Source organism: Jaculus jaculus, chromosome 12 (genome assembly GCF_020740685.1).
Source record: "Jaculus jaculus isolate mJacJac1 chromosome 12, mJacJac1.mat.Y.cur, whole genome shotgun sequence".
Taxonomy (NCBI): Eukaryota; Metazoa; Chordata; class Mammalia; order Rodentia; family Dipodidae; genus Jaculus; species Jaculus jaculus.
Window position 1 is genome coordinate 66,266,128 of NC_059113.1, and position 22,241 is coordinate 66,288,368.

At 40.8% G+C, this 22,241-nt stretch overlaps 1 protein-coding gene across 15 annotated transcripts in view; it reads right to left on the minus strand.

Moving 5' to 3' along the window:
- Golm1 (golgi membrane protein 1) overlaps window positions 1-22,241 on the minus strand; it is a 136,064-nt gene that overhangs the window by 32,703 nt on the left and 81,120 nt on the right. For 14 of the 15 annotated variants that reach the window (XM_045131189.1, XM_045131195.1, XM_045131187.1 and 11 more), the window contains exons 4-5: window positions 11,918-11,972; window positions 2,016-2,118 (exon numbers count right to left, since the gene is read on the minus strand). The exons of the other annotated variant lie outside the window; for it this stretch is intronic. In XM_045131189.1, coding sequence (XP_044987124.1) covers window positions 2,016-2,118; window positions 11,918-11,972 — 158 coding nt within the window. The remainder of the gene's footprint in view (window positions 1-2,015; window positions 2,119-11,917; window positions 11,973-22,241) is intronic. 15 annotated transcript variants of the gene reach the window in all.

Here is a 22,241-nt window from a genome sequence, read left to right on the forward strand (position 1 = left end):
GTATATGCATGTGTGTGCAAATGCACATGCCTCATGTTCATGCATGCAGAGGCCAGTGAAGAACATTACATGTCCTCATCACCTCCCCTTCAACTTGAAATTGCTGTGAGCCTCAGCGGTAATATGGTACTATGAAGACTGGAATTACAGATGTGTGCGGCCACACCTAGCTTTTTATTTGGGTTCTAGGGAGTCAAACTTGGCCCAAGTTCCTCTGGTTCTCTGGTCCAAGAGGCCCTCATGCTTAGGTAGCAAGCACTGTTGACTACTGAGCCATCTACCCAGCCATCTCATGGTATTTTTAAATGGGTACTGGGGATCTCAGGTAAGGTCCTCATGCTTAATGTGCACTTTACCCATTGAGCCATTTCCTCAACACAACCACACATATTTTGTAATCATGTTTCCTCCTATTAACTATATGTTCACATTCTCTGCAGAGTCATTAACAAGATAGAACCAAGAACAGACTACGTGTAGGACAAGTGTTCCCGTAAGACTAGCCTTGTGAGATCATAACCACCCTAAGTTTGTATAAGCACACTCTACAATGCCACACAGTGCTATTTCCTAATGATTAATTTCTCAGAACTTACTTCATTATTAAAGGACCTATACTTCATTCTTTTTAAAATAGTTATTTGGTTTTGAGGTGATTGATCAGAAAGAAGTTAAGATGACTGGTTGATGTTTCAAAACAACACAAGCACTCATGAAAATACATGTGAAACAGCTATCCTCAGCACTGGAGACTGCACCACAAGCAATAATCCTCTTAGCAATTTGGAAATAGGGCAAGGTAGAAATCCTAGCACTTGAGAGAGAGGAAGTTCATAGGTTCCAGGGCAGTCTAACTACATCCATGTTCCAAGCTGGCTTGGGTTACACAGGGAGACGCAGTCTCAAATCACAAGCAAGCAATTTGGCAATTTAGACCTAGCAACAAGCTGAACCTACAGTTGAATGTCTTTAGGAGAAAATAGTCCCAAATCATTCTTCAATGATAAAACACTTTGGAACTAAATATATTTTTATGCATAATTCTAGCAAGTGAGAAAACGTTAACATATCTGGTGATTGAAATTATGTAAACAACTTGGGCGTGAACAGTCAGCAGGGAAAGAACATGCCCTCAAGGGCTATCATGGATGGTAGCTCTGAATTCCCATGCTTTTCTTTCTTGATTGTTTTCATGAGGAAAAAAAAAAGGTAGAAAAATAAATAGACTATACAAACTTATTCTCTACTCAGTAATTTTTTTAAACTATTTTCTCAGTAGGCCTAGCCTACTTTTTAAAAGTTTGTCAGTTTGATTGTACGTATTTCATTTCTACTGCAGAGATTTGGAAAAACACAGAAAAGCCTCAAGAAAACAAGTCATGAACAGTGCTACTGTCTTGTACTGCTACAAGCAGGATCAACTTCACCAAAATGTCTTTTATTCTAAGAGTTTGCTTTAGCTCATGCCTGACAGTTTTGGAATGTGTTTTTAAAGAGTTGATTGCCAAATTAAGCAATGTACTTGTACTTTATAGAAGTTTAAAATACGTGAGTTTTACAGTTTGCTGAGCAACTCATGGTCAACTGAATGTGTATATACATATATACTTTTTTTTTTTGTTTTTCAAGGTATGGTCTTACTCTAGTCTAGGCTGACCTGGAATTCACCATGTAATCTCAGGGTGGCCTCAAACTCATGGTGATCCTCCTACCTCTGCCTCCTGAGTGCTGGGATTAAAGGCATGCGCCACCACGCCCGGCTCATATGTACCTTTATTATCTATGAGATGAGCCCTACTGTCTGATACCCCATACTCTCTACAGCACAGCTAATACTTACCAAGTAAAATGCCTACTTCTAAAAGACATGAGTCCAGAAATGATTCCACCCTTCTCTCTACACGCTAGCTCTGTAAAGGAAGAATGAGGATGCTGAGCTCTGTTTTTGGTCTTTGGTGTATAACTCTCAAGCCTGGTCCCCAGGAGGTGGGTACTTGACCCTGAGCCACACTCACAAGTCATAGGAGAACTTCTTCTCCAGGTTGCTCTGGTTCCTCTCGAACTGGAAGATGTCCTGCTGAAGCCTGCCATAACTCCTTTGCAAGGCCTTCAACTGATCTGGGCCAGAAAGAGGACAAGTCACTGCACTGATCAGTGCACTGCTGTCATGCCACTCAGCCACACATGACATGAGCAGACTAGGTCAAAGCACAAAGGGCATAAAAAGGGGACAGAGAAAGGAAGAAAACAGCTCCTTACATGCAATACCACCACCCAGCCACGGAGACTGCTTTACAAGATCAGAATCCAAAAGAAACCTGCACTTTTTTTTTTTTCTAAATGTCTATTAAACCTGTCTTTTGATCCCCCAACCTTAAAAATGTTAGGTAATTCTATATGCCAGTTTATTTCTTAGGCATCATAAAGCCTGAGCTGTCACAAAAGGCTACACATACTACTAGATCTTTTATCCCCAGTAGACTTATCTTTTCATCCAAAAAACACTGATTTCAACATCTGTCTTCAGCTACTCCTCATTTCTTGTCACTTACACTTAGCCAAGCTGTTTTCCAAGGTTCTCTGGTCATTTAATCACCCAATCTTTCTATAAAGGACACAAGCTGCCTTTCCTGAGAACAAAGGCCATCCCACCCCTGTTGCCCTGACACCTTTATTCATGCATGCAGAGAGCAACGGTTTGCAGAGGGCAGAGTTGGGGTGGTGTGGAAAGCAGTTACAAAGGTCCCAAAGTGGGTGATACTAGCAACAGGGGCCTGAACATTACCTTGGACAGGCATTAGTGTCCCCAAGGATTATCTATACCAACTAGAACGGTAGGAACAAGATTTTCTGAAGGGAAATAAAACTAAATCAAATGAATTACTGATATATATCACAACCTGGATTAATCGCAAAAGTATTCATAGAGGACAGGTAAGTGCATGCCTGAAGCCAAGGTGGGAGGACAGGATTCACCAAAAACGGCTTTAGGAAATGGATGAGGGCTGGAGTACACAGTGGGACTAGTTTCAGCTGCTGGGGACAGCACCACCAGCAACACTCCTCTTAGAAAGCAATTTAGAAACAGGGTAAGGTAGTAATCCTAGCACTTGAGAGGGAGGAAGATCACAAGTTCCAGGGCAGTCTGGCTACATCCAAGTCCCAGGCTGGCTTGGGCTACACAGGGAGATCAGTCTCAAAACAAATCAGACAAGCAGCAATTTGGCAATTTACAACTGACAAGCTGAGCCTATATTAGAGTTTTTAGAAGGAAAGAGTCCCAAATCATTCTTCAACAATGAAATACTTGGGAGCTAAATAAATATTTTATGTGTAATTCAAGTAAGTGGGAAAATGTTAACATATCTAGTGACCAAAATCATGTTAATGACTTGGGAATGGACTGAAAAATCACTTAGAGGGAAAAGGACAGCCGCTGGAGGGCTAATGCTTTATGCTGACCACACTGATGGTCTTAGAATAAGCACTTGCCCAAATGTATCAAAGTGTACAAAGGGTAAACTTTATTATGTATGAATCATTCTTCAGCAAGTCCAACTTAAAAGAAAAAGTTGCATAATCAAATGAAGAGGAAGATGATGGAAACTTACTTAGCAATAAAAACAGTATCTACACAACATGACTGACTGAGCTCTTCAAATAAGCAGAGGAAAGAAGCTAGACAAACAAGGTGTTTATGGTCTAATTCCATATATCCATACAAGTGCTGAAAATGCAAGCTAATCTACATGGGCAGGAAGAAGATCTAATGGAACCTGCATCAGGTTGTGATGGATTACAAGGGTACAAGCAAACCTCTATGGCTGAGAGATGTGTTCATTGTACTGAACTGAATTGATAGTGTTTTCTGACAAGGATGCATGTGTCCAGGTATGATAAACTACACACTCCCTGTGTAATTTAAGCATGTCATATACTCACCAAGCTGTTTAAAAACACTAAGTAGAGGCTGAAAATGCAGTTCAGTTGGTAGGGTGTTTGCATAGTATGCATGAAGCCCTGAATTTAATCCCTAGCACAGCATGAACTGGGTGGTATATGCCTATAGTCTCAGCACTCAGGAAGTAGAAGCAAGATTCAATGTCACCCAGCTACAAAAAGTTTGTGGCCAGCTTAAGCTACATGAGACCCTGCCTCAAAAACAAGGAAACAACAACAACAAAAAACCCACTAAGCAAAGACAAGGTCATATCTCTGCTTGGGGAGTGATAGTCTCAGCTACATATCATATCATATTGTATCTCTGAGATGTGACCAGCAGTCAGGCAATCTCTTTAATTTTGTGAACTATGCATTCTCTAAAGTAAATCTGACACATTCCTACTTGGTATTTTCAGGGACTAGTTTGGGATATACTAGTCCTATGACCAGAATAGGCCATAAGGAGGATTTTACAGTTGCTGAGAACCAGTTTTTAAAAGTAAATAAAACTAGTTGGACTAATTTTAATAAAACAAAATCATAGCAATATATAACAAATGTTTTTAATTTTTTTTCTTGAGACAGGGACTTGCTATGCAGCCCAGTTACTTCCAACTTGCAATCCTCTTGCCTCAGCCTCCTAAGCAGTGGTATTACAGGTATGTATCATCACCCTGCCCAGCCAATGTAAAATTTCTGAATGAGGTACTTTTAATTATTTCCTTGTCCAAAGTCTTTGAAATACCATGTATGTTTTACAGTTACATTGCAACTCATTTGCTTCATTTTTATTAGAAAATTTTTATTGGAATTATGATTTCATGTCATTTAATGTTAAGTAGATTAATATAGTACAGTGTCACAAATATAGCTAAGTTTCCCAGTAACTGAGTTAAATATTAGTTTTCAATTTAAATCACTGAGCCAGACACAGTGGCTCATGTCTTTAAATCTACATCTCAGGAAGTTGAGATAGAAGAATTCGAGACCAGCTAGGGGTACAGGGAGAGTTCTAGTTACAGCCTGGCCTACAGTGAGACACTGTCCCCCAAAACTAACAAAATGACAACTCCACTCCTATATCTGTGCCAAATGCTCATCAGCCATGTGGGACTAGGGCTCATACTAAGCTGTGCTCTCATAGTCTACTCTCTCATCTTAGAAAGGTAGAAACTGAGATACTGATAGCTTATAAGAGCTTCCTGACCAAGACCAGAGCTCACTTTAAAAGGGGAGCATACCATAAACAGGACTGCCCTTCTGCTTCATCACACCCCACAAGAAAAAAATTTATTTAAGCTGCCAAGAATAAAGTAAACTAGGCAGGACAATTTTTATGTTTCATGAAGAAAATCTAAATTCTGGATGATCCAACTATAAAAAAATCACATATATACGATGCATGTACAAAGACTCATCTATGTATCATCTATATAGATTGAGGGTCCCTTATCTGAAATGCTTGGAAGTGTTTGGGATTTCAGAAACTTTCTAGATGCTAGAATATTTGCATACACATAAGGAGATATCTTAGGGGTGGGACTCAAGCCTAAACATTAAATTTGTGTGTGTTACATATATACTTTACATACCTAGCTAGAAGGTAATTTTATTCACATTTTAAAATAATTTTGTACACTTTGACCCTGACCCATCATCTAAGGTCAGGTCTTCCACCTGTAGTGCTTTGTTGGCACTTACATAGTTTTGAATTTGGGGCTTCAAGTTTCGGGATTAGAGATGCTCAATCTGAGTAAGTATTTATTTTATTCAATTACTTGATGCTGAGACTTGAACTTGGGGTCTTACAAATACTAGGTAAGTACTCAACGACTGAACTATACCCTAATCCCATATTTCTTTCTATAAACAAGAGACTGGATTCTGTCTGTTTGAAATGGCAATGTACACAGTAACTGTTTTTAAGAAAAAGAAAAGCCATTTAAGGAAATTGAGTTCAATAAAAACAATAAATTAGGCAGCCTGGATCCACGTGCCTGCTGGCCAGGTGGCAAGCTGCAGGAGCAGAGACCAAATGAGGGGATTTTTCCAATTGCATCAGCCTCCTCACAAAGTCAAGAAACCTGAAGGGGAGAGAGCAGAGACCAGCTCAGGAGCTGCCAAAAGGAATACAGGCAGAACCAGCAGAGCAGTTCCAGTACAACTCCAGGGTTCCTGCACTCTCCCAGCACTATAGAAAATACTTGAAGGAATCCTTCATGCTGAAGAGAAAGCAAAGCACACACATGAGGAAACAGGAAAAAGTAAAACATACTCAAATAACAGTTAAAACAAAAGAGTAAAAGGGAAAAGAGGAAACCCTACAAAATAAGAAGAATGGAGAGAATAAATACATACCTTTCAATGATAGCTCTTAATATCAATGGACTCAATGCCCCAACCAAATGACACAGACTTGCAGACTGAATTACAAATCAGGATCCTGAGCCAGGTGTGGTGGCGCATGCCTTTAATCCCAGTACATGAGAGGCAGAGGTGGGAGGATCGCCGTGAGTTCAAGGCCACCCTGAGACTACATAGTGAATTCCAGGTCAGCCTGGGCTAGAGAGAGACCCTACCTTGAAAAACCAAAAAAAAAAAAAAAAAAAAAGGCAGGATTCTGCTGTTTGTTGCCTCCAGCAAACTCATTTCTCAATAACAGATAGACACTGTCATAGGGTGAAAGGATGGAAAATAGTATTTCAAGCAAATAGGCCTAGTTAATAAGCAGGGATTGTGTTGCAGTCCAGTTCGCATTGCTGGTAGAAATCACCCAACCAAGAGTAGCTTCTGAGAAAAAGAGTTTTGTTTTGGCTTACAGGCTCGAGGGGAAGCTCCACGATGGCAGGGAAAAATGATGGCATGAGCAGAAGGTGGACATCACCCCCTGGCCAACATAAGGTGGACCACAGCAACAGGAGGGTGTGCCAAACACTGACAAGGGGAAACTGGCTTTAATACTCATAAGCCCGCCCCCAACAATACACTCCCTCCAGGAGGCATTAACTCCCAAATCTTCATCAGCTGGGAACCTAGCATTCAGAACACCTAAGTTTATGGGGAACACCTGAATCAAACCACCACATTCCGCCCCTGGCCCCCATAAACTGATATCCATGCATAATGTAAAATACAATGCATTCAGTCTGACTTTAAAAGTCTCCATTGTTTTTATCAATCCCAATGATGTTCATACATCCCCATAGTTCAAGATCTTTTAACTGAGCCATAATACCAAAATATAACCTCAAAAAATCCATAATGGCACAGAATAAATATTCACACTGCAAAAGATGACATTGGGCATAGCAAAGAAACAATCAACCAATACAAGACTTAAAACAACCAGGACAAATATCAAACTCTGTAGCTTCAAGTCCAGCAACAAGTCTCTGGCATTCCTATTCCGCCCCTCCAGCTAGGCTACTCACAGTCCTGGAAAACTTCATCGGAGCCGGCAGCTCTCCTTGGCAGCCATCTCATTGTCCCGGCATCTCCACTGGGTCTCCACTGCAAGCCACGGTTCATCCTCATGGCCCCATGGGGTCTCTATGCAGGCAACCAGCAAACCCACTTCACACTGCCCATGGCCATTTCCAAAACACAAGACTGTGTTGCAAACTCAATGACCCTCTTTCCAGCATTTCTTATACTCCACAATACCAGGTAGGGTGTCAATTTGTTAATCCAGGGGGGATTAAAGCAGACTTTGAAGAACAGGACACCTTGAGCACTCAGGCCCCTTCTAAAGAGTCTACATTCTTTTTGTTGCCCCAGCACAGGTCAGCTAGCCCAGTCTCAAAAGTTGTAATCTCTCAGTTGCAGCTGAATGGGCAACAGTTCACCCAAACATTTTCCTTTCTGTGCCATATCTCTCTGCACACACCAGTTTATTTCTACGCAAAGCAACCCTGCACAACTTCTCAGGACATGGACACAAGAGCAAACTTCTCACACAAACTGCTAGCCCAGTCCAGGCAAAGCTCTTTCTCACCCTCATAAGCCAAACCTCACAGTCCATAGCTCTTACTGCCTTCAGGTCTTGTAGCTCAGACCAGAACAGTCCATCAAGCTGTACTTACAGCACTGCAAGGCATCTCTTAGGCCAAGATTCAACTCCTTCCACATTCCTCTTGAAAACCAGCTCCAAAAGGCCAAAGCCACAGTCAGGTGTCTAGTAGCAATCCCACTCCTCGGTACCACTTTACTGTTGCAGTCCAGTTCGCATTGCTGGTAGAAATCACCCAACCAAGAGTAGCTTCTGGGAAAAAGAGTTTTATCTTGGCTTATAGGCTCGAGGGGAAGCTCCATGATGGCAGAGAAAAACGATGGCATGAGCAGAGGGTGGACATCACCCCCGCCAACATAAGGTGGACCACAGCAACAGGAGGGTGTGCCAAACACTGGCAAGCGGAAACTGGCTTTAATACTCATAAGCCTGCCCCCAACAATACACTCCCTCCAGGAGGCATTAATTCCCAAATCTCCATCAGCTGGGAACCTAGCATTCAGAACACCTAAGTTTATGGGGGACACCTGAATCAAACCACCACAGATTGCTATCCTCATATCTGATAGGACAGAATTCAAACCAACATTAGTGAGGAAAGTAAAGAAGGTCACTTTATACTGATTAAAGGAACACTCCAACAGGAAGACATTACAATCCTAAACTTATATGCACCTAACATGGGGGCTCCCAATTTCATCAAACAAACACTGTTAGACTTAAGGTCACAGACAACACCAAAGACAATTGTAGTGGATGACTTTAATACCACACTCTCACCAAATGATAGGTCATCCCTGCAAAAAATAAACAGAGACATCCGGATTAAATGATGTCATTGAATAAATGGACCTAACAAATATCTACAAAACATTCCATCCAAATGCTGCAGAATATACATTTTTCTCAGCAGCATATGGAACATTCTCTAAAATAGACTATATATTAGGACACAAAGCAAATCTTAATAAATGCAGGAAAACTGAAATAATCCCTTATACTCTAGCTGACCACAATGGGATTAAACTATAAATCAGCAACAAGAAAAAACTACAGAGCATACATAGTACAAAAAAAAAAAAAAAAACTAGAAGAAGAAAATTACGGACCAATCTCCCTCATGAACATAAATGCAAAAGTTCTCAACAAAAAACTGGCAAACATAATTTAAAAATATATCAAAAAGACCCCAACCAAATAGGCTTCATCCCAGAGATGCAGGGATGGTTCAACAAACACAAATCAATAAATATAATATGCTACATAAATGGGTTGTAGGGCAAAAATCACATGATCACCTCAATAGATGCAGAAAAGGCATTTGATAAACTCCAACATCCCTTCATGGTAAAAGTCCTATAGAAACTGGGAACAGAAGGAACATAATTCAACATAATAAACCTATAGCCAACATAATAGTAAGTGGGGAAAAACTTGAAGCTTTTCCACTAAAATCAGGAACAAGACAAATGTGTATACTGTCCCCATTCTTATTTAGTATAGTACTGGAAGTCTTAGCTATAGCAATAAGAAAAGAGACACTCATAAAAGGGATACAAATTAGAAAGAAAGAGATCCAATTATCATTATTTTCAGATAATATGATTCTATATATAAAGTACCCAAAAGACTCTACCAGCAAACTATTAGAGCTGATAAACACTTATTAGCATTGTAGCAGGATACAAAATAAACACATGGAAATCAGTAGTTTTCTTATATACCTACAACAAACGTATGGAGGATGACATCTGGGACCACTCCCATTCACAATTGCCTCAAAGAAAATAAAGTACCTTGGAATAAATCTAACCAAGGAAGTTAAGGATCTCTACAATGAAAACTTTAAAACACTCAAGCAAGAAATTGTAGAAGACACTAGGAAATGGAAAGACATCCCATGTTCTTGGATTGAAAGAATCAATATTGTGACAATGTCAATCTTACCAAAAGCAATCTACATATTTAATGCAATCCTCATAAAAATACCAATGGCATTCTTCACAGAAATAAAAGATACAATCCTAAAATTCATTTAGAAAAACAAAAAACCTCAAATACCCAAAACAATTTTAAACAACAAAAATAAAGCTGGCAGTATCCCATGTTCTTGGATTGGAAGAACCAACACTGTGAAAATGTCAATCTTACCAAAAGCAATCTACACATTTAATGCAATCCCCATCAAAATTCCAATGGCATTCTTCATGGAAATAACAAAAACAATCTTAAAATTCATTTGGAAGCACAAAATAACCTCAAATATCTAAAACCATTGTGAGCAACAACAACAACATAAAAAGCAAAATAAGGTTGGTGATATCACCATACCCCATTTTAAGCTATACTACAAAGCCATAGTAACAAAAACAGCATGGTGCTGGCACAAAGACAGACATATAGATTAATGGAACAGAACAGAGGACCCAAATGTAAATCCAGGCTGCTACAGCCATTTGATTTTGGACAAAAATGGCAAAAAACATGCACTGGTGAAAAGACTGCCTCTTTAACAAATGGTGCAGGGAAAACAGGGTATCTATATGTAGAAGGATGAAAATAGATCCTTATTTCTCTCCATGTTTATCTCTCCATCCTTATCTCTCTCCATCTCTTAAGGAGATGATACTGTATATTTGTAAGTAGATGGACAGGTTACTCCAGATGGAATGACCTAAGTGAGGTCAGAGGAAGAGATTGAGTAAAAGGAATGTGGAGAGAGAATTAGTCAAAATTCAGGACATTGTGAATAAGACACATGATAGCCTACGTTTTTGGATAATGGCACACCCAGAAGCCATATACTGTTACTTGAAAAATTTCGATGCCAGGTATACCAGGATACCTTCCTATACTGCTGGTCAGGGAAGTACTTGATGCCCCAAATTATTACAGACTACTGCCAAGACTCTTGGTTTCCTACAAGGAATAGATGGTAAGACCCTATTGCTAAATACTGCACATGCCTATGCTGCAAGGTCATAAAGAAATCAAATTGGGGCTGAGCTGAAAACCTTGTTTCAGTAGAGCAGCTGACAGAAAGCTAGGGAGACAGAAGCCATCAGTGGTGAGAACAGTGTACACTGCAAATTTCAACTTTGGTCAGCCAGTCCATGTGAGCCAACAGGTGCAATAGTGACATGTCTGTTATGAGGGAAAACAACTGGTCTCTAATTGGACTGGAGACCCACTCTATGGGAAGAAATGTATGTCTGATACTGAAAACCTAATCAAAAGCCTTGGTGGGGGAGGTCATGAGCATTAGGAGTGTAATGTTTACTCTTGTCTAGCTAAATGCATATATTATGGCCACCAAACTGCCCTGTAAGCACTTTACTTAATGTTCATACCCATATCTTAATGCTACCCTCACTTTTGGTTAGAGAACCTTCTCTTTTCAGATGGCGGTGACCACTGCAATGACCCAAAAGGCACCATAGTGCTGAGAAGATGTGATGGAGTAATTTTCAGCACTGAAACATCTCTATCACCCCTTCCAAGGCTGAGGGTCCATGTGGAAGAGGTGCCAGAAAGAATGTAAGAGCCAAAGGAAGGATAGAACTGCTTACAATGCAATCGACCAGACAGAAATTGGCCTTGATATCCATGACCTTGCAGTGACTAGCACTATCTTCACAAGACCCTCATAGTAGGAGGAAAATATGATGACATCAAAATAAAAGAGAGACTGACTAATGGAGAGAGGGAGGGGATATGATAGAGTGTGGATTTGTGAAGGGAAAAGCGGGAGAAGGGGAGGGAATTATCATGGTTTATTGTCTGTAAGTATGGAAACTGTCAATAAAAAGGAAAAAAAAAAATACATTAAAGATTGCTCAATTACTCCTAACACTTCCCAACCCAAAATTATAGTGAGAAGCCACCTAAAACTCTTGGGAAGAATATGAATAAAGGCAGGATTTTCCTGCTAGGTAGCTGCTGTCCCAGTTGAGGAGGGGAGCTTACCTTGCAGATCTCTGATGAACTTCTCACCTGTTGTGATATTATTCACTAAAGCTGCCTGCAGGAAAGATAAACACCAAATTAAGTACTGCACATAGTAACTTGACCTTCAGAAAATGGATTTGTGGGGTGGAAGTAGATAGTACTTGTTAAAAGTACTTTCTGGGGCTGGAGAGATGGCTTAGCGGTTAAGCGCTTGCCTGTGAAGCCTAAGGACCTCGGTTCGAGGCTCGGTTCCCCAGGTCCCACGTTAGCCAGATGCACAAGGGGGCGCACGTGTCTGGAGTTCGTTTGCAGGGGCTGGAAGCCCTGGCGCGCCCATTCTCTCCCTCTTCCTCTGTCTTTCTCTCTGTGTCTGTCGCTCTCAAATAAATAAATAAAAAAAATGAACAAAAAATATTTTAAAAAAAAGAAAAAAAAGAAAAGTACTTTCTGGCTGCTGGGCGTACGCCTTTAATCCCAGCACTTGGAAGGCAAAGGTAGGAGGATCACCAGGAGCTTGAGGCCACCCTGAAGCTACACAGTAAATTCCAGGTCGGCCTGAGCGAGACTGAGACCCTACCTCAGGGGGCGGGGGGACCAACAACAACCACAACAAAAAAAAGTACTTGTTGGGGCTAGAGAGATGGTTTAGCGGTTAAGGCATTTGCCTGCAAAGCCAAAGGATCCCAGTTTGACTCTCCAGGCCCCAGGTAAGCCAGATGCACAAGGGGGCACATACATCTGGAGTTTGTTTGCAATGACCAGAGGCCCTGGAGCACCCATTCTCTCTCTTTCTTGCTCAAATAAATAAATAAGTAAAATATATTAAAAAGTGAACACAAAGATGCTAAAAAAAAAAAAAAAAAAGAGTACTTGCTGCACATCCTGACCACTAGAGTTCAGATGACCAGAACCCACATTAGAGCCACACACAAGTAACACATCTAATCCCAAGGTACCTATGGCAATGGGAGGAAAGCTCTCAAGCCAGCTAATCTGGCATTTGCAGTGGCAAACAAGAGACCCAGTCTCAACCAAGTTGGAAGGCAAGGACAGACACTGGTTGTCCCCTGACCCCCACATATGCACTATGGCACATGAACACTCATACATGCACGTGGGCATGTGTGTGTACACAAGAGAACCAGAGAAAATAAAGGTGTAACTTGGAAATAGAGCACTTACTTGCCTAGCATATGTGTGAGGCCCTGAGTTCTCTCCACACCAGTAGAAACAAAAGTAAATTTGTTGGGAAAAGAAGGAAAAGAACAGCCCTATGTACCTGCTTTGCTGTATGACTTTTTTTTAGAGAAAAATGACAAATAACTGTTTACCACAGATAGGACAAAGAAACAATTTAACCCAAGTTTACTTCAGGGAATGAATGAGTTTATGGAGATTTCTTACCAGGAGTGTGGGTGAAGGGTTATCTATCTCTTTTTCCACACATGCTGAGTACAGGTATCTCAAAGGCACTGCATCAACCAAAAAGCTCACCCCAGCTTTGGTGACAATTTATGAAAACTGCCATTTCTGGAGCTACCTGTTCAACTTATAGGCAACTTCACTAAAGAGTCTCCTCTCCCCACTGTTTATATTACCTTTGGGAAGGGCTGCATGAGTTAACAAATTTTGTGAGCCTTCTACCTCTTAGATTAGCTTGAGTCCTTTGAGCATTCCTTTTCCCTGAAGTATGGAATGTTTTGATTTGGAAGAAATAACTACCCAACATGCCCCTAGTGACCTATTTCTTCCAGGTAGGTGCCACCACCTAAAGTTTCCATAGCTTCTTAAAATAACACCACTATCAGGGCCAACCAGACAGCTCCACATGAGCCTGTGGAGGACATTTCATTTTCAATTAAGTAGAAAATAGACTACCTCTGTCACATCTGCAGTTAAATCACTGTTCTTCTCAAAGGAAATTCCCATAGGCTTGTCAATGTAAAAGGAGTATAGTGGAGTCAGACAGAATCTAGACACTACCCAGGTCTGCCTGCATGAACCACTCCTCTGCATGCTCTTTAAACTGAAAACCTCTGGACTTAGTGAGTACAGCATTCCTTCTACCTCTATGTATCCACTGTTCCAAACATTGAGAAAATAAATCACCTTCATGTGGGCTGGCAACACCTGTGAGAAGTAGGGGAGGCAGGCCACTAGAAAGCAATTATTCTCTGGCAGATGACACAAAGGAGGAATTTCATACCTCAGTAGGCCTGAATAAGTGTGCATGAGATGCTCAAGTGAGTAAACCAAGCCCCAGAACAAAAGGCTAGCATTAAGGGTGTGGCTCAGTGTCACAGTACTTGCCTAGCATATGTAAAGGGAAAAGGAGAGGGAAGGGAAAGAGCATAAACCTGAAACTCTAAGGGGAAGGAGAAACCCAGGCATGAAGATGACAACCTATAACCCACACAGCTCAGGAGGTGGCAGCAGGGCTCACAGTGCCCATCAATAGGGGAAGCATTCAAGGACAGAAGAGCTGGGCCAATGTTTAGAACACCAAAACCTACTTCTGGAGATAAAGAAACCCCAAGAGGAATTGCTCCAGGACACTGGAAAATATTAGTTTGCAACTTGAGTTACTTCAGGTCTAACAAATGGCAGAGACCCAAGAAAGTGTGCGTGTGTCAGTGTATGACAATAAATCAACATAAGGATGTGAACCCTGAATCATCATGTCAGCAGAGCTTCATGGTACACATCTGTAATTCCAGCACTTGGGAGGTGGAAGCAAAAGGATCTCTTTGAGGGTTAGTCTGGGAAACAGTGAATTTAAGAGCAGCCTGGGCTACATGGCAGGGAGGGAGGGAAAAAAGAATGGAGAAAGGGAGGGAGAATTATGCAAGTGACATAAAAATGAATACTGCATGAAGCCATTTATAGAAAGTACCCAGAAAGACAAAACCACTGACAGCAAGCAAAATGGTGGTTTCCAGGGGCAAAAGAGGAGGGAGGCAGTTATTGTTTGAGTTTAATTCTAGGAAGATTAAAAACAAAAGTCCTAGAGACAGCAAGTGGTGATGGTTATCAAAGAAGTTATATATATTTTACTATAATACAACATAAAGGAATGTGGATGGGGTGAGTAGTAAAACCACGTGTCATGTGGAGAAGCACAGACACACACTTGCAATAGAAGGTCATGTAGAGAGGAAGCACAGACACACACTTCCAGTGGAAGGCCATGTGGAGAAGCACAGACACACACATCCAGTGGAAGGCCACCTGGAGAAGCACAGACACACACATCCAGTGGAAGGCCACCTGGAGAAGCACAGACACACACATCCAGTAGAAGGCCATGTGGACAGGATGCACAGACACACACACTTCCACTGGAAGGCCATGTGGAGAAGAAACTCAACTCTACACAAAACTGCAAAAAACCACCATTTGACCACAACAACAGCTAGTATACAACCAAATCAGCTCCTCCAAAAATATCCTGTGATGTCAAGGTGGAGAAAAATTACTCTCACCTGTCAACCTAAATAGCATAACTGAACAGAAAAAATATTGCTCATAGCTTACAGGGAGTACTCAGAGTGCTACCATTCCCTCACTGGGATGTATTCATGTGCAGCTCTGGAGAGCAATGTCTGTGAAGGGGTTCCCATCAAGAGGATGTATATGGGCCCATGGGAAGGGAGTCAGAGTCTAAGACTGGGTCATGCCATCCCTAGAATTCCCAGGACAGGAATTCTGCAAGGGCTTAAAAGACAGAAGAAAGAAGGCAGGTTAGGAAAAAAGAAGGGAGAACTGCAGGGGCAGAAGCCAGGTGACATGATTTTCCACTCATACCAGCTCCTCACAAAGTCAAGAAACCTGAAGAAGAGAGCAGAGCTGAGCAGCTGCTGAAGAACACAAACAGGACCAGCTGAGCAGCTCTGGTACAACTCCAGGCATCCTGCAGAGCCTCCCATTGCCTATTTTCCAGTGCAGTGAACCAACACCCTCCCCCCCCCAACTGCACAGCATCCAGCACAGCCAATCCGAACACCAGATCCACTGACCAAAGAAGCCTAACAAAGTCAACAGTGAAACAGAGAGGGGCCAAGGTGGGCACTCAGCATTGGTGAAATTGAAAGCCATTCCAAAAGGTAACAGGGCCTAATTACACAAAGCCAGGTATATAGGCCTACACTGGAAATGCTAATCTCACCTTCCATGTCAGGATAAGTTATGTGTTAGATTTGATTGATGTATTCTTGGTTGGCTTTACCATACTCAAAAAAGTTATATTTTAGTGTTGATTTGTTGCCTTTGATGTTTCCTGATTTATAGTATCTTGTCTTTTTCTTCTGTCATTATAGGGGGCAGGGTCTCACTTGGCCCCTGGAACCCAATGAAGACCAGAAATTTCAGTCTCTTAATTGATAGGATTCAGGGTGTGGGACAACACCCACCCCTAGGAACTTTGGGTTTATTAGATGATCTGTTTGATTTAATCCCAACTCTTGCATACATACTCTATGCTAGTTTTGACTGAGTATGTGTATTGTTCACTTGAATTTTAGAAGTTTCGAGTACTTTGCTCCACCCAGCCTACTAGAATACTTGTAAAGCAAGCAAAATCAACAACTAGGGCCAGTTTTATTGTTACACTAGGAGAACTATAAGAGCCACACCTGGCACCTTAAACTCCTACCCTAAAGATACATAAAGTAGGATTTACACATATAATATGGCAGATAATTATAAACCCCATCCATCAAATCAACACAAGATGCAAAAATCTCTACATTATAATACAAGAAACATAAAAAAGCAAGACAATATAATTATACCAAAAATTACAAATCCATCAGAAATGACCTCCAGTGACACTGATTTAGATGACATGACTGACAAAGATTTCAAAAAAACTGATTATATCAATGTTCAGAGAAATACGAGGAGAAAACAAAGGAATCAAAGCAAACCAACTCCTGAAGGAATCCCAATAGAACAGAAGAAACCAACTTAATAAAATAAGAACATCAATACAAAACATGAATAAGGAAGTAGAAATAATGAAAAAATACCAGTCAGAAATACTAGAAATGAAAAATAGAGTAAGTCAAATAGAATGTTCTGTAGAAAGTCTAACCAATAGAGTGGACCAAGGAGAGAACTGAATGTCTAAACTAGAAGACCAAGTAGTAGATCTAATACAGTCCAACAAAGAGACAGACTAACAGGAAGGCATGCATGGGAATTTTGGGACATTAGGGATACTATGAAGAGATCAAATATAAGAATTCAGGGAATAGGAGAAAGAGAAGAATTTTACTCCAAGGGCATAGCAGGTATTTTCAACAAAATCATAGAAGAAAACTTTCCCCAAATAGGGAAAGTGATGCCAACCTACAGATACAGGAAGCCTACAGGATGGAAAACAGATAAAACCAGAAAAGAACCTCTCACTGCAATAATTAAACTACAAAATACACAAACCAAAGAAAATATACTGAAAGCAGTTAGAGAAAAAAATCAAGGCTCATACAAAGGCAAGCCCATCAGAATAACAGCAGATTACTCAACACAAACGTTAAAAGCCAGAAGGGCTTAGAATGATGTATTCCAAGTTCTGAAAGTTAAAAACTGCCAATGAAGATTACATTAGCCAGAAAAAGTATCAATCCAAATTGATGGAGAAATAAGGACAATCCACAACAAAAACAGGCTAAAGGAATATATAAACACCAAACCAGCTCTGCAGAAAATACTTGAAGAAATCCTTTGGCTAAAGAAAAAGAAAAACACATACATAAGGAAACAGGAAAAAATAGTACCATATACTCAAATAATAGTTAATACAAGAGAGTAATGGAAAACCCAGAAGAACTACAAAACAAGAGGAATGGAAAGAAAAACTGTACACATTTCAATTACAACTCTTAATATCAACAGCCTCCATGCCCCAACCAAAGGACGCAGGCTTGCAGACTGGGTTAAAAAACATGATCCTTCTATTTGTTGCCTCCAAGAAACACACTTTTCCATAAAATAGAGATACTATGTTAGAGTACAGGATAGAAAAATTATATTTCAAGCAACCATTTGCTAGAAAACAAGCAGGTGTTGTGATCCTAATGTCTGATAGGATAGACTTCTAACCAACATTAGTTAGGAAAGATAAAGAAGGTGACTTTATATTGATCAAAGGAAAACACCAAGAGGAAGACATTACATTCTCAATATATATATACCTAATATGGGGCTCCCAATTTCATCAAACAAACATAATTACACTTACGGTCACCAAACACAACTGTAGTGGGTGACCTCATCAATTGGCAGGCCACCCCAGTAAAAAATTATAGAGAAGTATCTGGATGAAATAAACTCATGTAATAAATGGACCTATCAGATATCTACAGATCATTCCATTCAAATGCTACAGAATACACATTATATTCAGTATCACATGGAAAATTCTCTAAAATATACATATTAGGACAAAAAGCAATTCTTAACAAATACAGGGAAACTGAAATGATTCCTTGCACTCTATCTGATCACAGTGGAATTAAACTACAAATCAACAGCAAGAAAAGCTACAGAAAATCCACAAAATCATGGAAGCTAAACAGAATGCTACTAAGTGATGAATGGGTCAATGAAAAAAATCAAAAACGAAATCAAAAAATTCATAAAATCAAATGCTAAGGAGAACACCACATACCAAAACCTTTGGTACAAAAATGAAGGCAGTTCTAAAAGGAAAATTTATATCTTTAAGTTTACAAATTAAGAAATAAAAAAGGTCACAACTTAATGCTTCACCGCAAGTCCTGGGAAAATGAAGAACAAGGCAAACCAAAAGTGAGTAGAGGGGCTGGGTGTGGAAGTGCACACCTTTCTTTAATCCCAGAACTTGGAAGGCAAAGGCAGGATTGCCATAAGTTTGAGGTGACCCTGAGACTCCGTAGTGAATTCCAGGACAGCCAGGGCTGGAGCAACACGCTACCTTGAAAAAAGCAAGAACGAAAGAAAGAGGAAGAGAAGGAGAGAGGGAGGGAAAAAGAGAGAGAGAGGGAAGAAAGAGGCTTCCGGTCAAGATGGCATCTGCCGAAACGGAGGAGAGGCAAGGAATTAAGGGGTCATTGGGACTTTTAAGAGAGAGCAATCTCTAATAAACCACCAACGAGAGGGTGTGGAGGGGCAAAAAAGGGAATTGGTTGATTCCCAGGCTCTCCGGTAAACCAGCAATTCCCCAATACCAAGAAGCCAGCCTAGCCAGAGTCCCCGCCTCAGGCCACTCTCGCAGTAACTGAAGGCAAGGAGACCCAGGCCAGTAGATCCACCTGCGATGCCAGGCACAGGGGAATGTCAGGATCCACACCCACCCTCACATATTAACAGATTCCCCCTCATCCCACCCACTTCGGTCCCTCACTATCCTGCCCCCGCCCGCCACGACTTAAGAACCGCTCTGCTGCGCCCCCCATTGCAACTTCCTTCAGACCCACTCTGCATAGCCCCATTCCCCCCACTTCAGATCCACCCCACTCAGCCCCACGCCCACCCCATGCGACTTCAGACCTGCTCTGCTGCACCCTGTTCCACTCCCACACAACTTCCCACCTGCTCTGCCCCTGTACCGGGCAAATTTAGACCAGCTCTGCTCCACTCCTCCCCCAAGACTTATATGCGATGGGCAGACCACATGCAAAAGAAATAACATAAAAAAATCAAATGTATGTAAATCCAATAAGATAGATCTCCCAGTCCTACAATGGATGTCTCTAATCAAAACATAGAAGAGACAATAGGATCAGAACCCCAAAATGAAGTCATGAACAATGCAACCCTGACCAAGCTATTGGTAGAACTAGCAGAAAAGCAACAGGGGACTGATAATCATGTGGAGGCTGCCATCACTAGACTAGACCTAATAGATAATAGTAGGGGTCCAATCACAGCTAAAGGATATAAAGGAAAGCGGGGGTGGGGGGGGGAGGAACTAAAAAAAATAGCTGGCTATGCTAAATGAAGACATAAAGAAATGCAAGGAGGCCAGGGATGGTGGCACACACCTTTAATCCCAACACAGGGAAGGCAGAGGTAGGAGGATTGCCATGAGCTTGATGCCACCCTGAGACTCCATAGTAAATTCCAGGTCAGCCTGGGAGAGAGTGAGACCCTACCTTGAAAAACAACAACAAAAAAAAAAAAAAAAAAAGAAAGAAAGAAAGAAAAAAAGAAATGCAAGGAGGAATTCAAAGAAGCATCAAGAAAATCAAAAAATGATGTGAAAAGGGAACTTGACAGAGGGATGGAAACCATACATAGAAAAGTAGTAGAAAATGCAAACCTAATTGAACAAACCCAAAACTCCCTGGAGGCTCTCAAGAATAGAGTCAGCATCTCATTTCCTTAGAAGTACATGCTCAACCATGTTTACTGCTGCTCAATTTATAATAGCTGGGAAATGGAACCAGCCTAGATGTCCCTCAACAGATGAGTGGATAATGAAGATGTGGTACATTTATACAATGGAGTTCTACTCAGCGGTAAAGAAAAATGAAGTTATGAAATTTGCAGAAAAATGGATGGACCTGGAAAGTATTATACTAAGTCAGGTAACCCAGGCCCAGAAAGCCAAGCGCCACATGTTCTCTCTCATATGTGGATCCTAGCTACAGATGACTGGGCTTTTGCGTAAGAATGAAAATACTTAGTAGCAGAGGCCAGTAAGTTGAAAAGGAGACATAAAGGGTGGAGAAAGGAAGGGAGGAGGATACTTAATAGGTTGATATTGTATATATGTAATTACAATGATTGTAATGGGGAGGTAATATGATCGAGAATGGAATTTCAAACGGGAAAGTGTGGGGGTGGGGAGGGAGGGAATTACCATGGGATATATTTTATAATCATGGAAAATGTTAATAAAAATTAAAATAAAATAAAATAAAATAAAATAAAAAGAAAGAATAGAGTCAGCCATGTGGAGGATTAAAACTCAGATCTGGAAGACAAAACAGAAGAAACAGTTTGAGAGTTCAAAAGTTTCAATAAGTTCAAATATTTCTGTGGACAGAACATGAGGGAAACGTGGGATATCCTTGAACGTCCTATCATTTGAATTATGGGAACACCAGAAGGGGAAGAAATTTAGATCAAAGGCATGGAGAACTTATTTAACAAAATAATAAAAAAAAAAAACTTTCCCACTCTAGCAAAAGAAAGGCCCATCATGGGCTGGAGTTTGTTAGCAGTTAAGCACTTACCTGTGAAGCCTAAGAACCCCAGTTCAAGGCTCGATTCCCCAGGACCCATGTTAGCCAGATGCACAAGGGGGCGCACGCGTCTGGAGTTCGTATGCAGAGGCTGGAAGCCCTGGCGCGCCCATTCTCTCTCTCTCCCTCTATCTGTCTTTCTCTCTGTGTCTGTCGCTCTCAAATAAATTAAAAAAATATATTTTTGCTTTATCTTTAATATCTTTCATCTTGTCTTACTGTAGTTAAGTGGGGATGAGAACACATCATACCAAAACTTATGGGACAGAGGAAAATTCATAGCTCTAAATGCCTTCATAACAAAGACAGATTCCAAATCAATAACTTAACCATCCACTTAAAGGCACTGGAAAAGCAAGAAAATACCAACCCAAAAAGCTCCAGCTGGAAAGAAATAATCAAGATTAGAGCAGAGATTAATGAATTGGAAACTAAGAAAATTAATGAAATGAAGAGCTGATCTTTGGAAAAATAAACAAGATTGATAAACCCCTGGCCAATTTGGTCAAGGGGAAAAAAAGGCACTTCAAATTAACAAAATCAGAAATGAAAAAGGAGAGATCACAACAGACATAAGTGAAATTGGGAGAATCATCAGTTCTTACTTGAAAATCCTCTACTCACAAGACTGGATAATTTATAAGAAATGGATAAATTCCTGGACACATACCATCTACCAAAGCCAAACTGAGAGCAGATTAATATCCTAAACAAACCTATCACACCCATCAAAACTGAACAGGTAATAAAACACCTCCCCAAAAAAAGAGTCTAGGACCAGATGGCTTCTGAGCTGAATTCTATCAAACCGTCATGGAAGAACTGAAACCAATATTTCTCAAACTGTGCCACACAACTGGCAAACAGGGAACGCTCCCAACTCCTTCTATTAAGCTACTATCACCCTAATACCAAAACCAGGCAGAGATGCCACAAGAAAACAAAACTACAGGCCTACTTCCCTGATGAAGTTAGATGCCAAGATTCCAAACAAAATCCTCGCAAACACAATTCAACAACACATGAAATCCATTATTCACCTTGATCAAGTGGGCTTCATCCCAGGAACACAGGTGTGGTTCAACATATGGAAATCTGTCAATATAATACAC